Raw genomic sequence first — 15,721 nt, 5'->3', positions numbered from 1 at the left:
TCTTCCCGACCCTCTCCCTTTCCTGTCTGTTTACCATAAAATGACACGGTGCCTCTCCTCTTTCTCTCTGAAGCCTGTTCGGAGCTCGTGTTGTGGCAGGGGAGGGTCCGGGGTTAAATTGTTCCCCCCGAGAGCGCGGCGCCGTGCCTGCTCTCTAGACGAGCAGGCCGCAGCCTGGAGCCAGTCCTCCCAGGTCAGTGCGCTCCGGGGGGAGCAATTTTGTGGCGCGGACAATGGTGCTTAGTAAGTTGAAGGAAGATCTGGTGGTTAGGTGCAACTAGAGAAGAAGGAAGACGAAAAGTCATCAGGGGACTGAAAATTCGGGGGCAGGAGCCTGCAGTGAATGTTTGAACTTTTTTTGGTCCTATCTATCTTTTTTTTCGGTTTGTTTTCACAAAGCATGATCACACTCTGGTCTTTTCTCTTTTATTCATCATTTGATTTTCAGACCTGCAGAGGATTGACAATCAGCTGTTTGTTCCTTGAATGCTTTTAATAACTTTCTAATGTGTCTGCATTCTTTTTGTTTTCCCATTTTGTTATTCAAATTATTATCAAATATATTTTCCAGGTGAAAATTGACCGTGCATACAATCAATTAAATTTCAGCATCTTAATCGAGTTTTTCTGTATCTAACCTGTAGGTGAAGGTGGCCATTCTTCGGTATATCGAAACACTGACATTACAGATGGAAGCCCCAGACTTTGTGAATTCCAGTGAGACGAGGCTGGCAGTTTCACGCATCATCACCTGGACGACCGAGCCCAAGAGCTCCGATGTCAGAAAGGTGCCAGCACAATCTAACGTTACATGGCTGAGAAAGACCTCGAAGCTTTCACCCAGCAGTTGAACAAATCCCTCTTATTCACCTATGCACAACATCAAAGTAGAAAGATGTATAAAGAGAAGGATTTTTCATCTGTTTACAGGCAGCACAGTCGGTGCTCATCTCATTGTTTCAGCTCAACACGCCTGAGTTTAGCATGTTGTTGGCAGCTCTTCCAAAAACCTTTCAAGATGGAGCTACAAAACTGCTTCAGAATCACCTAAAGAACACCGGCAGCGTGGCACAGGTAACACATGCTCGTACACTGAGGAACATGCATTTCATGTGAGTGCCACACTGTAGTTTGAACTCCATCCCTCTGATTACAGGCACCCGTGGGCAGTCCTTTAACACGCCACACTCCTAGATCACCAGCCAGCTGGTCCAGCCCAGTGACCTCCCCTACCAATACCTCCCAGAACACCCCATCACCAAGGTAACACATAACTGGACCAATAGACCTTTACCCTCTACTTCAAAATACCTTCAACAGGAAAAGCCCTCGAACAATCATTTATATTAATATGGAATAAAGATCAACTGGTACTTTTGTTTTTTAGCTGTTGATGTGAAGGAACGTTACCTCTTTTACCGCAGCACCCCTTCTGTATGTCTGTTATTTCATGTAGTTTTCAATACAACACTGCCAATCAAAGATTTGAACACACCATGATTTATATTTTAAATTCTTCAATATTTTTTATCGTTTGCTGCATATTCCCATATACCTTGCTTCATAATTGGGATTTCTTCAGTAAATTTCTAGACTGTAGAAATTAGTGAACAAACATCGAATGAGTAGGCGCATCCAAATTTTGACTGTCCGTGTATACAAAAGGGAATATTTAAATCTACCAATGTCGTCCCTTTCCATTTTCATTTGTGCACAGTGCTTTTGACTACGACACAGAGAACATGAACTCGGAGGATATCTACAGCTCACTCAAAGGCGTCACTGAGGCAATCCAGAACTTCAGCTTTCGTAGTCAGGAGGACATGAATGAACCGGTCCAAAGGCGGGACGGAGAGGAGGTTGGTATGATAGTATTTAGGCTCTCGATATATTTGTTTATCGCCCCATTTTTGAGCAATGTTCAGTTAGTTCTTCTCAAAAGAAGCTACTAATAGTGAAGGGACTCTGTATTTGGCCACATTGTCTGAGTAAGGATCAAGGAACTGCAGCCTCTACTTGTCTCTTGCTAGAATTCGAAGTTTAAATGTCGTACTGACAACCCAAGACCCCAGTTAAGGGACAGGGTGTGCCGGAATGCAGAGGTGTGACCTCCTGACATTTTCCTCCTGGACAGCATTTGAAATCTAACCGGCCCTCAGGTCATCAACCTGCCAGCGTACACCTGACTCGTCGCGTCACCTCATACGGTGGCACGAAGGGGTCCATGAACAACGCTGCTGCGTTTGTCTGTGTCCTCACAAGAGTGTTTTAAATAGACGTCGATGTAAACCCGCTTTGACCAAAACCTGAAATACCCAGTTATGATTCAGATTAAAAACACTTGGATAATTAAAGCTGCCGTCATTTGCAGACATTTGCAGACACATTTCTGTTGAGCTCTACTACGTTTGCAGTATGTCATCACCTACCCTGTGTGCATAACAGCTGTGCTAATATTAGCGTGGAATAATGAGACACGGTGAAATTGCATCTATGCAGGGGGACAGCGGGACAGATGGCAGAGGGTCAGACGTGATGGATGGAGGCCGCATGGCTCTGGACAACAAAACATCCCTCCTCAACACCCCGCTGCTCTCCTCCAGCCCACGAGGAGCCCGCGAGCATTTCTCAGACTCTCCCTTTAAACACAGCCGCAAAGACACCAGCATGGACGATTCGGAGCAGTTCACCGACGGTACACTCATAGAGCAACCTGAACACATTGGTTTAATCAAACTGGATAAAGTTGTGGTTGAGATTCGGTGTCTACTTTAACAGATAGCGGACTGGACCAGTCGGAGCTGGTGGCCGAGCTTCTGAAAGAGCTGTCCAACCACAACGAGCGCATCGAGGAGAGGAAGGCGGCTCTGTGCGAGCTGCTCAAGTTGATCCGTGAAAACACCCTGCAGGTGTGGGACGAACATTTCAAAACCATCCTGCTGCTTCTGCTGGAAACGATGGGCGACCGAGAGGTAAACGCACTCTTCCTGTGGAATTGCTGCCAAAACGGGCCCCTTTTTTTTTTTTACCTGAACCGTTTTAATTCTCCCAGCATGTCATTCGAACACTGGCCCTGCGGGTGCTGAGGGAGATTCTCAACAAGCAACCTTGGAGGTTCAAGAACTACGCAGAGCTCACCATCATGAAGGCCCTGGAGGCTCATAAAGACCCCCATAAGGAGGTATGCAACTATTCACACACGCATAAAGCCATTGATTATAATACCAAGACATTACCCAACATGCCTGTTTCCAAAGGTGGTACGAGCAGCAGAGGAGACGGCGGCCATGTTGGCGTTGTCCATCAGTCCAGACCAGTGTATCAAGGTGCTGTGTCCCATCATCCAGTCAGCGGACTACCCTATCAATCTAGCCGCCATGAAGATGCAGACCAAAGTGGTGGAGAGAGTTCCCCGTGACAGCCTGATCAACCTGCTGCCGGAAATCGTGCCAGGACTCATTCAGGCAAGACAAGGAGACGTCATATGTTTGACATGGCTTTGAAAGTTCAGGGTCGTTTTGGGTGTCAAAGTATCTGTTTCAATGGCGTTTTAATGTGTTAACTATGGGTTTGACAGGGCTACGACAACTCTGAGAGCAGCGTCCGGAAGGCCTGCGTCTTCTGTTTGGTGGCTATTTACACGGTGATCGGAGAGGATCTCAAACCGCACCTCAGCCAGCTCTCAAGCAGCAAGGTGAGCCGGAGCATTTAGTCCAGTCGGTTAATTAAGCTTTTATTTACCTTCCAGAAGCATCAATCCCACCACTACTCTATTTATGTGGTTTTCTCTAGCTGAAGCTGCTGAATCTCTACATCAAGCGTGCCCAGTCTGGCTCCAGCGGCAGCGAGCCCCCATCAGAGGGCCTATAGGAGGAAGGGTGCCCTCCCTCCAGACATCCACAGAACTGCAATTCTGCCCGCCAGACACAGAAAACACCCTTGATCTCGCATCCACACATCCCAAACTCCTTCACAGGAGCCAACTCTTTCCATTGAGACGTACAGTCTGCTTGCACTCACACATTAAGGTACACACAGCGCTCATAAATTTTCCCGTCTCTTTGCAAGATGGCAGTCATGAAGATCAGGGAGCTGTCGGACTCCCGATCACCCCTGATGGTCCATTCCACCCAGACGTAATCGAACAGTTACATACTCCACCCACTCATTAGTCACTCAAGGATGAAGATACTGCATCAAAGTCCGTCCTCTGCAGCTTTTATTTCCAAAAAAACCCCTTAAATAACACTCCAGTTATATCCCAACGTCAAGGGGAAAGGATGCAATTGCATGTTTTTCATTTTTGAAAGGTTGACAGAACAAACGGTGCCACATTGTGTCTTTCTTTACAGTGAGAACGTGGGGCCAGGTAGACGGGAATGTACATTTCCATTTGTGTCATTTTGGCTTTATTTTCCACTGCGGCAGTTTTTATGGTCTGGAGTTCTCTCGCTCTTCCTCTTTCAGAAAGGTGCTGATTTGCCTAAGAGGTACGATGGAGCAACAATGTCAGCATTAACAGAAGTCATGGGTCACACCAGCCAGTACCTAATGCAGTAAATAGGCAGATTCCAAAGTATAGGAGGCACTGTGCTTGGCTATGCATGAGAAAATTTTAAAAAAGTAACTTTTTATTGGGGTTGTAGTGACATCCAGGAGAGTGTGACTGAAGTTTTTAAATTATGTGAACGTCGGAACCTTTCAGAAAAATTCACAAGGCACGATTTCTCCAAACTCCTCTTGGATCCATTCAGTTCCGGAAGAAATTGTGAGCACGAAGTGGCTATTATCACTTAGTGGATATGTATCTAAATATGAAGATAAAAAGGTATATCCAGTAATGGTGTCATTTAGGAGAGTCCCCTGCCAGGGTGCATCTGCACCAATCCTCTCTCTCTCTCTCTCTCTCTCTGTTGCGTGCTGTAGTCTCTCATTTTCTCTACTGAGAAATTTGTAGAAATGTATTATTTACAGTTCTAAAACCTGTCATCCTTTTTTCTTCATTGTCTTTCTTTCCCTCTTCTGACATTCTAGTTTTCACCGTTGTGTTCCTCTGTGCATTTACAAAGCTGTGCTTACAATAAAAATCCAAGTTGTACAGATCACAATAAGCACCGCGTCTGAATTTTGCTGTAGAAAAAGTGAAATCATTGGTCTCCTCAAATGATCCCAAATGTGATGTGAGTTGGGAAAAACGATGAAGGCGTCAGGGCTTTCCGGAGTTGGTGCCGTCAATCATTGTTTTTAATAAGTTAAACCCAACACAATAGCACGTAGACATTCTGTGCTGCACCAACGCCTTGAGTTAAAGGTTATTGAGAAAAAAAAAACATTTTGGTTAAAAAAGAAAAGGTCAGACGAAGAACCGGACCTCCGTCTGACAGCACCAATCATCCATGTGCGCTGTTCCCGCGCCTCATCGAGGGTCCAACCATTGGATAATCATTAACCAAAGAGTGTGTAAACTACATCCGTGTGTAAACTACACCCAAATTACCGCTCAGAGGGCCTTCCTTCCACTTGGGACACGTTATATTAATTTAGCAGCTGTCGGCGACGATGTTCTGTCAGTCTTGTCCTGCAAACTTCACACGCGACAGCATCGCTCTGCGCGGGACGAATCTCCCCCAAACCTCATCCTTTCACCGCGTAACGGTGTCTCCCGTGCGTGTTCGTCGCATCTGCACGCCGTTTCTCCAGGTTATTTTGTTTTGTCAATTATTATAGTTTCTGAGACAACGTCGGTTGGACACAATGACGAAATCCCGGAGGCTTCTGATTGGCTGGTGTGGCTGCGCGAGCCACAGAGGGCCAGCTGTGATTGGCCAGGCGTCGCCCTGGTACCCTTCCTGGGGCTGGCGGTGGCAGCCCACAGGCTTCGCTGACCGACCCACTGTATACTGAGGGAGCCATGTTGATGCCCGGATTTCTGTGAGCTGTGGTAGTTTAAGGAGCGCGGTTCGAGGACCGGAATCTTCAGCGGTGATACTGCCGCCGCCATGAGAACGGTGGACCGGGTCGGGATGGTAGAGGGAACGCCAGAGGAGATCGCTTAGAACTCGAAGCAAGTCAAGTTGATGCTAGTTAGCGCGATAGCTAGGTGGCAACAGCTGTGTGGACGCTTTGTGAGATGCGGCGTACGTACTTGCACCAAATAATATTTTAAGCTTGCACAACTACGCGCGTTAACACCAGCTTCCTTGCTCCTTCCGACCAGCGTGCTCGGAGACATAGCGGACCGCTCATCTGCGTACATCTACGCTTACATAAGTGGCATTTGTAGAGCTAGCTAATTGTTAGCTAACGCTAACATGCAGGAAATCACATCGCATGTTCAATCACGACTTGCTGGCTGAGTGGAATAACCCTCCCTGACTTTCAGGCAGTCTACAGACTGTGGAGCACTTCACTGTGTGATTGAGGAAAGCATACTTGTGGAAATGTGGCGAACCATTCAGTGTCTGAAGGATACCAATTCGCCTGCCCAGCTTGCCAAGGAGAGGCTAGCAGGCTAACAGCATAACTTGACTCTCACGGTGTCACCCAGAAGCTGTAGAGCCCACTTCCTGGCTAAGCGACCTCGTACCTGAATCAAACTGGCGGCCCTCCAAGTGGAAGCCGAGGATAAGGAGCTGGGGGCGATGGCTTGGGTTCTGAAGATGGACGATGCCACCATAGAGTCAGGGCTGGTGCACGACTTCGATGCCAGCCTGTCCGGTATCGGACAGGAGCTTGGTGCTGGAGCCTACAGCATGAGGTTAGAAGATGTCTACAGCTTCTTCACATCAGCTGTAGCTCGGAGGGATCCTTCCCGTGTGTTTATTCCCTTTGTACCGAGCCAGATGACTTTGCATTGTTTGCTGATTTTGCAAAAGGCTGCAACCATTTCTCACACATGAAGTATCGCAAGTAAGATAAAAACAGGGGAGTCTGCAAAACAGCCTTTTTTGTCAACATTTGAACTGGAAAAAACTTTGTCTAACATCAAAAGTGTTTTCTCATTCCATTAATGGAAAAAGGTTTAATCTCAAGCTCACCCCAATACCACTGGTTGGTGGTGCTACATAAATGTGTGTTGTTCTGCACCGAGCCTCGCAAGGTGATAGTATTTGTTGAACGTGCACGTGTCTTATCAGCAGCCTCCTCTGCCATCTGCTCGGAGCTTGCACTTATCTGAACGTGACGTATATGTGAACAACTCTTCCACATTTATGAGCTTGGCAACCATCCCTTGAAAGTTGCTTTTAGGGACCAAATTAAACAGCGGCGTCGGTGACGTGAGCGGTAACCTGCTCACTTTGGGGTCGGGCTGAGTTTTTCAGGGCAAGGCTGGTGTCAGCAGCCGGCAGGAACAGAATGTCTCAGTATGTGTTACTGGAACCAGCCTCTCGGATTTCAGGAAGCTTGTAGCTCGCTGGGCAGGAGATCTGTGGGTTCTGTCTGGGTCTTCACTTGTTAGAGTAAACACGTCAGACAACGAGGGAGCGAATGACTCTCCGAATGAATCTCTTCTGCTGCGATGAGGAAGATGTTTCTGGAATATTGTGAAGTTTTCGTGTCACTTTAGCTCCATCTTTTTTTTTTTTTTTTACAGACAGACATATTTACTGGTTTATCATGATGAGTTGAAGATGGAGAGATCAACAATGGCTGCTGAGTCTGCCAAGACTTGGAGCTGTTCAGGCTATATCTGGATTCTGCAGCTCATTTTTTTTCTCAAGCATACCTAATGAGAGCCATTTGGTTGAAGGACAGTCCCCATCGCTTATTCTAAAATAAACCGTCTTCGGTGATCATTCTTGTCTTGAAAAAGCCAAATATGGGTCCTTTAAAAATGTAGATAACTCCTTCAACCCTGATAAGAATAGCAGGTGAGAACATTATTGCAAAGTTCAAAGATGGGTTTGTTTTTAAGGACATGAGCCTTGTGAATGAGCTCATGGGTTTCTGCCTCACGCCGGCGTAAACTTTGCTCCAAATAGAGGTTCTTGTGTTTTCTGCGTGTTGATTTGTCTGTTTTCTGTCCTCTTTGGTCTCTCAGCGACGTGTTGGCTCTGCCAATCTTTAAGCAGGAGAAAACCAGTCTTCCTCCTGAACACGAGACCAAAAACCCCCCATTCCAGTATGTGCTGTGCGCTGCCACATCGCCCGCCGTCAAGCTGCATGACGAGACGCTCACATATCTGAACCAAGGTGAGGCGATGTGGGTGCACGCACGATTGATTTGATTGTGCTTTTAAATCGAAACCCAACATTACACACCTGAAGCTTTTGGCTTTCCGTATCTGTCGCCTCAGACGACCACGTCCCTCTCAATCTTGCGAATCTTCCCCCTCGCCCCCATTTTACCCCTTTTCCCTTCAGGCCAGTCTTACGAGGTGCGAATGTTGGACAACAGGAAGCCCGGGGAGTTACCAGAGCTCAACAACAAGATGGTGAAGGTCAGACCTGAGGACACGCGGACAGAAAACCTTGTTTTCACGTCAGAGCCGCTTTACAGCTAACTGTGCGCGTGTTTATTTGTGTAGAGCACAGTCAGGGTGGTGTTCCATGACCGCAGGCTGCAATATACAGAGCACCAGCAGCTGGAGGGCTGGAAGTGGAATCGTCCTGGTGACCGTCTCCTTGACATCGGTAATGGGGCGTGGCACAAGATTCTTCCCATTCCTTTAATTATGTGTGGGGGGAAAAAACAAGTGTAATAATGAAAACAAGGCAGTCAGATGTGTTTCACAAGTCAGGCATTAAATTATCTTTTTAACAGTTGCAAAAAAAGTGCACTTGCATGAATGAATTCAGTTAGTTGATTAACTGAATGTGCAGCAGACTACGAGAGTAAAACATCAGAAAATCTCATTTGAAATACACAAAAATGCAAGGATTTAGTGCATTTCAAATGGTTTTTTTGGTCAAATGTCTGTGATTAAGGTTCAGATTGGTGTGCTGAGGTGTGCAGGTTGTCTGTTTTTATCCTTAAAAAGAAGAAGCATTTGATGGATAATCTAGCCACAATAATTCCTCGTTCTGGTGTCAGTGCTCTGTTGATAGTCACATTCTCTGCAGAGAGCAACACACACACGTGCTCTAGAGTTGTCCCTCCTGCATTCTTCGTGAATGCCTCTCTGCTAGAAGGCAAACAGAACTAAAACACAAGCTGGATTTCCCTCAGATTTATAGCCCACCCTGCTGATTCAAGCAAGTTTGAAATGTTCCTGCACGTATTTTACTGTAATGAGCGTGTGGGGGGTGTGTGTGGGACAGATATCCCCATGTCAGTGGGCATTGTGGAGCCAAAGACTCATCCCTCCCAGCTCAACGCAGCGGAGTTCCTGTGGGACATGAAGAAAAGAACTTCTGTTTTTGTGCAGGTATTCCACACAAGCTCTCTTTGTGTCGCTCCTGCAGGACACAGAAACAATAGTACTCGCCTCCACAATCATTTACTGCTGTCCTAACTGCTCCAGGTGCACTGCATCAGCACTGAGTTCACCCCCAGGAAGCACGGTGGAGAGAAGGGCGTTCCCTTCAGGATCCAGATTGACACCTTCGCCCTGGGAGACACTGTAGAGTACACGGAGCACCTCCACTCTGCCTCCTGCCAAATCAAAGTCTTTAAGGTGCACCCTTATTCCCTCATGAGTGGAGCTCGGTGGTGTTTTCCACCCTTTGCTTAGCCTGAATGTGACGGTTACAACTCCCCTCCCTCGTCCCTGTTCAGCCAAAAGGGGCAGATCGTAAGCAAAAGACGGACCGAGAGAAGATGGAGAAGCGCACAGCCCAAGAGAAGGAAAAGTACCAGCCTTCCTACGATACCACTATCCTTTCAGAGGTCGGTGTGAGGCGAAATCCAAATCTCAATGGTGACATTTCTTTGAATCCAAGGTTAATTCCAGTGGAATTGGCTCCTTTTCAGGCATATAACTTCAACACATAAGTGAGAACAGGGAAAATTATTTTGGCATTTTTACTTGATATTTCCACTTCATCATCATTGTCGTTTTCATAAGTCCTAACAGGAGTTTTTGTCCCCCCCACCACCCTAAACCAAATGTTCATTTAATCTGTTTTGGCACTCTAGTTGTGTAGAATCTAATACCAATCAGTTTATTTATTTTATTTTTTCCCAGCTATATTTCTGGCTTTGACCATTTCCCCCAAAATAGAGCTTTTTAAACTGCATTTTGGCAACTGACCACAGGCCATTAATAAAGGTTTTACAGCAGTCTGTTCCTCAGAACGGCTTTTGAGATGAGAGAGCGCTTGGCAGAACATTTAGAAAGATTTTCCTCTGAATCCTTAACAAGCTTATTTGTGAAACACGGCGCTAAAACTGTAGAGAAATGGGCGCTCTTCCAACGTGACGTCTGTCGATCTTTCTCTTGACTGCGAATCGCCTCATCTTTTCTGCACAGACAAGACTTGAACCCATCATAGAGGACGCGGGCGACCACGAACTGAAGAAGTCCAGCAAGCGGACTCTTCCTGCTGACTGCGGGGACTCGCTGGCCAAGAGAGGCAGTGTAAGCAGCTCCCAACACACCATCCACAGACTGCCTTCCAAACGCAGGGAATGGAACGCTTTCATGGCTCAAGCGCTTTCAGCGTGTCCCCTTTTTTATAACTGTTTTTCAATTATTGCTCCGGTTCATTAGTCAGCTTAAGTTTTAATCTTAGAATTTTCTTACTATTCAGTTGCATCTCTTCTCAGTGCTCCCCGTGGCCCGACAAAGCCTACGTCAGCACCAACCAGGCAGCTACTCCCTCCTTCTCCTCCACACCGCTTTCCACCTACACGGCCTCCTCAGTACCAGACAGGTATGAATGCGTGGGTGTGTGTAGCCTGTTCACTGGGCTGGTGGCTCGGTCTCACCTCTCCGTCATCATCCTTTCCTCTCTCGTAGTGACTCGTCCTCACCCAATCACCAAGCGGACCCTGGGAGCCTCGGCGCTTCTGAGGTGAGGCTGTTGCCTTGGTTGACGAGCCTGCAGTTTGAGCCGCGCCGTCTTCTGACGCCTGTTTCTGTCGTATTGTGCAGCAACTGAGCCCCACCGCCTCCATACAGGACACGCAAAAGTGGCTGCTGAAAAACCGCTTCAACTCCTACGCACGACTCTTTTCTAATTTCTCAGGTACACACGTTGATCATGCACTGGAGTGGAAACGGGCCGTTGGGAGCAACACTGACTTCTTAAATTCATTATCAGGTTCTGATTTATTGAAGTTGACCCGGGAGGATGTGGTCCAGATTTGTGGGCCAGCTGATGGGATCAGACTATTCAATGCACTTAAATCCAGGTGGGTGTGGGGGTGTGTGTCTGCGTGTCTGTGTCAAGATGACATCATTTTAATGTTTGATATCTGTGTGTGCAGGTCGGTGCGTCCCAGATTGACAGTGTACGTCTGTCAGGAGAGTCCTGCGGATGAGAGACAGGGTTCCACTGAAAACGGAGAAAACAGCATTTCCCCTGGTTTACATGGTAAAAATGCCCCTTTCGAACCCCCTGGGCTTATGCTTGTGTCCTGTTTACGACTGCCTTTCATTTCTTTGCAGTGTATCACGCGCTGTATCTGGAGGAGCCCACGGCTGCAGAACTGATCCGCAAGATCGCATGTGTGTGCGGCCTTCCACTAGGAACAATCAACCAGGTGTACCGACAGGGTCCTACGGGCATTCTCATCCTTCTTAGTGATCAGGTATATGTGCACAAACACTTGAACATGGCGAAATTTAAATTTATGTCCAAATATTGTAAAAGATGTTTTTACTTCCTTTTTCGCACATTGTCTCCATCTAGTGGTGGATGTCGTGTATGTACAACGACTGTAGATGACTATAGATTGTAGAATGACTGTAGATTTTCACAAGACCACATTTTGTTTGGAGCCTCTAGGTTATTTAACTAGTGTGAAGCGTACGTAGTCTGCTCAACCAGTCATTTAAAAGATTTTAATAGATAGCTCTATTATTACTGAGAAATGAATATTTCCACTGACTTTTTTTCCCCAGATGGTTTATAACTTTCCAGATGAGAGCAGTTTCCTGATCAGCACCGTCAAAGGTCAGCTCTTAATGCTGGTATTGTCTTGCAACATAATTGTCCTGTAAAATCTCTTGGTAAACATGCGGTAGATGAGGATTAATGGGCTGTTTTTGCTTCATCAGATGAACTGGGTGAAGGACTCCATCTAATCCTGAAGTAGAGAGAAGGACAGATGGCATCACATATTCTCCTCCCTCTCTTTTGGAGCTGAAGACTCCCTCCGTCCGTCTCTGCCTGCCTCCACTCCTTCCTTGTCCTCCCTCCTGTTCCCTCTAAACCCTCCCTCATTGGAAAGCAGACAGACTGCACTATAGCCATGTAAATGTTAGAATCTGACATGGGTGTGTCAACTGTTTCATATTGAAAACACTATTAATGGAGGACAAAGAGGAGATGAGGGGAGAGTTGGTAGTGTATGTATTTTGATTTTCACGTGTTTCTTTTTTATGTCGTTTCTATGGGGAGGCTCCCAGAGAGCGGAGGAGGGTTCGACACGTTGGTCGACGGGAGGAGAAAGTTTCTCAGTTGCTCGTTGCCCTCCTTACTCAACATGCACAAGTACTTGGCCAGTATTGGATAGCCTGCATTTCAGAACAGCATGCAGTCTCAACATACTAACTTGTTTCAGGAGAAACTCTGCTTATCTAACATTCTCGACGTTTGTCTTAAATCATTGATCAGCTGAGTTGGCCAAGAAGTCTTGGCTACATTTGGTGATTGTTTCTTTTTTTTGGGTGTTTTTTTTATTTTTTTTATGCTGGCACCATCTTTTATCCGTAGGGGGTGTTGAAAAAGCTGATTTTGGTCATTTCACACATCCAACTTTTCTTCTGACCCAACATCCCACTGAGCTCAGCTAACACAGCCTGTTCAGCCTGTGCTTTTATCATTTTATTTAATTGCTTATTTATGGATCTGCCATTTCCCTCACTGGAATGGGACTGATTCTTTTTTGTTTGTTTGTTTTCTGGTGCCATATTAGCTGTCGACCCTGTTCCTTTGACACTGCCTCTCACCACATCTTTGGCTCGTGTGTGTTTTACGCTGGTTTTGAAACACTGGTTTGGTGAAGTGAGGTAGAAACCTTTTCAAACTGTTTGTTTCTGGTGCGGTCATGCCTACACTCAATCCCATAATATGGACCAAGCAGCTTTAAGATTACTGGGCGCTTTTGAGGAAAAGTCAGACAACATTTGTAGAGCCGATCCGATGGCAGTTTAGTTTGAACCTTGTTTGTGTGCTGCAGGAAATGCAACAGAGCAAAATAAGACCATTTCAGGATTTGAAGGACACTCCGTTTAGTGAGGCTAAAGACTTATTGACAAGCCTGATGTTAAGTTTAAACATATTTTGAATGGCCATAAAGTCTTTCTTTAGCCAGTCCAGATATCCATGGCAACCCATAACCAGGTCAGGAGGAGGTAATGTTGGGAGTTTCAGATTGAAATCAGCTATTAACATTGCTGCCTGGTAATTGTTGCCCCATCTGAGGTCTGAGATTTCAATAAGAGTAATTCAACTCGGAGAACGACAATTATTAGCCTGAAATATGAACACGATTCATCCAACATCAAGTCTTAACTATTTTTAAACATCTCTAATAGAACTGGTTACTCTTTGGCTCTCACTGGCTGGAAACTCTTACTGCAGCCAACATAGTGTCAAATTAACCTTGAGCTATTTTTTTCAATAGCCATGCATATTTCGTATTGGTGACACACCTGGGGCATTTAGAAGCCCCGCCGTGTGGTGACATTTCTTGTCTTTAAGTAGCCCCTTAAGTCTTTGCTTTTATATTCTGTGATCATCTGGATGATGGATGTGGCACAAAATGCCAATGCTAGGTTAGCTAGGTAATAGGTTCTGTCACATCGTCTCATCCAGACAGATTTTCTTTTGCTCTTTCTGCTTTTATGACCTGAATGTGACAACCTGCCCCAGATTTGGCCTGCAGAATTGTTTTAACTTGCGATAATAGTTCCAATAGTCTTATTCTATCAACTCCAACATCATGGCAGCTCCACATTTGTCTTCAAAAACTTTTTAGGAACTTTAACTGGCCCAACCTTGCAGTTTGTTGGACACTGAAGATGTTTCATTCAGTTTGCAAGCTTCCCTTTTCCTCAAAAGTCAGTAGTTGTCAGGGTTTTTTTTTTTTTCAACATTTCTTGTTTGTTTTCCTGTTGATAACATGAATCTGTTTAGCTTCCTTTTTAGTAAAGAGCATGTGTGAGATGGAGAAAGAAGGGAGAAGAGGATTTCACTTCGCTGAGTTTAATTCCTCCCTTTTCCAGACTTTAGCAATACAAGTCTGCACTGAAAAATGTAAAAGAAAAAACACAAAAAAAAACCCTGAGCTCAGCTCGTAGTACCACAACCACAGTCAGTCCTCCCAGTCAGTACATTAAAACAAAAACTGTGTTTTCGTCTCACCAGAGCCAGGACTGTAGCTCTCGTGGTGTTTACATGAATTAAAACATGTAGTACTAACAGTGCAGTCGGGATACTAAGACAGCCTGAGCCTGTCATCTGTGTGTGAGTGTGAGCAGCAGAGGTAACCACTGTTTTTGTGCAGCCTAATGTCGATGGCGATGCTTCTCATGTGCACAGTATCATATGCTGGAGATGTACACAACCACATGTGCTGGGAATAAATGATTTCATAACTTTTCTTCAGCTGTTCTGCTTTTCCATTTGAGAATGACTGGTGCGGTCCGGAAATTAGTGTGCAAGAGGTGGTTTGGGTGGTTTAGTCTGATGATCAGACCAACAACAAAACTTCTCTTCACGAAGGAGATTTAGAAGTATCCTTGTGGTGATTATTAAGGTTGAATTAGCTATTTGAGCCAGAGGAATTCTGTACAGTATGGAAAGGTAATTATCTAAAATAAGTTGTCTGTAACACAAATTACCTTTACAGTTTTCAAATTTAAAAAAAAAGACTGAAATGTCTGATCACATTTTGTATACAGTGTACAGTCATGGCCAAAAGTTTTGAGAATGACACAACTATTAATTTATACAAAGTCTGCAGTTTCAATTTTTATAATGGAAATTTGTATATACTCCAGAATGTTATGAGGAGTGATCCACTCAACTGCAATCATTTGCATAGTCCCTATTTGCCTTGAAAATGAACTTTATCACTAAAACCACATTTCCACTGCATTTCAGCCCTGCCACAAAAGGACGAGCGAACATAATTTCAATGAAACACAGGTGTCACACACATTAACACAGATGTGGGTGTTCATGAGGACAAGGCTGGAGATCAATCTCTCAGGATTGAGTGACTTGACACTCTTGTTCCTCATCTGTTAGTCATGGTTACCAGCAAGGAAACACGTGCAGCCATCACTGCATTGCACAAAAAGGGCCTAACGGGGAAGTTTATTGCAGCGAGTAAGATTGCACCTCAGTCAACCGTCTATAGGATTATCAAGAACTTCAAGGAGAGAGGTTCAATTGATGCCAAACAGGCTCCAGGGCGCCCAAGAAAGTCCAGCAAGCGGCAGGACCGTCTCCTGAAGTTGTTTCAGCTACGGGATCGGGCCACCACCAGTACAGAGCTTGCTCAGAAATGGCAGCAGGCAGGTGTGAGTGCATCTGCACGCACAGTAAGGCGAAGACTTTTGGAGGAAGGCCTGGTGTCAAGGAGGGCAGCAAAGAAGCCACTTCT

General features: G+C 45.6%; 2 protein-coding genes across 42 annotated transcripts in view; both read left to right on the top strand.

The window, feature by feature from the left end:
• Positions 1 to 5,111, top strand: part of clasp2 (cytoplasmic linker associated protein 2) — a 34,555-nt gene extending 29,444 nt beyond the window's left edge. For 21 of the 35 annotated variants that reach the window (XM_057021433.1, XM_057021428.1, XM_057021424.1 and 18 more), the window contains 11 exons: positions 74 to 193; positions 645 to 788; positions 931 to 1,074; positions 1,157 to 1,263; positions 1,718 to 1,859; positions 2,500 to 2,695; positions 2,779 to 2,972; positions 3,053 to 3,181; positions 3,258 to 3,464; positions 3,578 to 3,694; positions 3,793 to 5,111. In XM_057021433.1, the coding sequence (XP_056877413.1) occupies positions 74 to 193; positions 645 to 788; positions 931 to 1,074; positions 1,157 to 1,263; positions 1,718 to 1,859; positions 2,500 to 2,695; positions 2,779 to 2,972; positions 3,053 to 3,181; positions 3,258 to 3,464; positions 3,578 to 3,694; positions 3,793 to 3,870 (1,578 nt within the window). In that variant the 3' untranslated portion in view covers positions 3,871 to 5,111. The remainder of the gene's footprint in view (positions 1 to 73; positions 194 to 644; positions 789 to 930; positions 1,075 to 1,156; positions 1,264 to 1,717; positions 1,860 to 2,499; positions 2,696 to 2,778; positions 2,973 to 3,052; positions 3,182 to 3,257; positions 3,465 to 3,577; positions 3,695 to 3,792) is intronic. The other 14 variants (XM_057021447.1, XM_057021446.1, XM_057021448.1 and 11 more) reach the window with 1 other exon arrangement.
• A 761-nt stretch (positions 5,112 to 5,872) lies between these two features.
• Positions 5,873 to 14,713, top strand: ubp1 (upstream binding protein 1). 7 transcript variants are annotated; one of them, XM_057021457.1, is made up of 17 exons: positions 5,873 to 6,064; positions 6,551 to 6,757; positions 8,042 to 8,193; positions 8,365 to 8,441; positions 8,529 to 8,634; positions 9,262 to 9,368; positions 9,465 to 9,617; positions 9,719 to 9,829; positions 10,413 to 10,520; positions 10,709 to 10,815; positions 10,902 to 10,956; positions 11,037 to 11,130; positions 11,206 to 11,296; positions 11,372 to 11,478; positions 11,553 to 11,695; positions 12,009 to 12,060; positions 12,165 to 14,713. In XM_057021457.1, exons 2-17 carry the CDS (start codon positions 6,642 to 6,644, stop codon positions 12,200 to 12,202), a joined length of 1,617 nt encoding a protein of 538 aa, XP_056877437.1. In that variant the 5' UTR covers positions 5,873 to 6,064; positions 6,551 to 6,641; the 3' UTR covers positions 12,203 to 14,713. The 7 variants fall into 7 exon arrangements, with proteins under 7 accessions (XP_056877437.1, XP_056877436.1, XP_056877435.1 ...); XM_057021456.1 differs by having other exon boundaries at positions 6,548 to 6,757; XM_057021455.1 differs by having other exon boundaries at positions 5,873 to 6,137.
• The last annotated feature ends 1,008 nt before the right edge of the window (positions 14,714 to 15,721 follow it).

The sequence above is a fragment of the Takifugu flavidus genome, chromosome 21 (genome assembly GCF_003711565.1).
Source record: "Takifugu flavidus isolate HTHZ2018 chromosome 21, ASM371156v2, whole genome shotgun sequence".
Taxonomy (NCBI): domain Eukaryota; kingdom Metazoa; phylum Chordata; class Actinopteri; order Tetraodontiformes; family Tetraodontidae; genus Takifugu; species Takifugu flavidus.
This window is presented reverse-complemented; position numbering and strand designations above follow the sequence as displayed.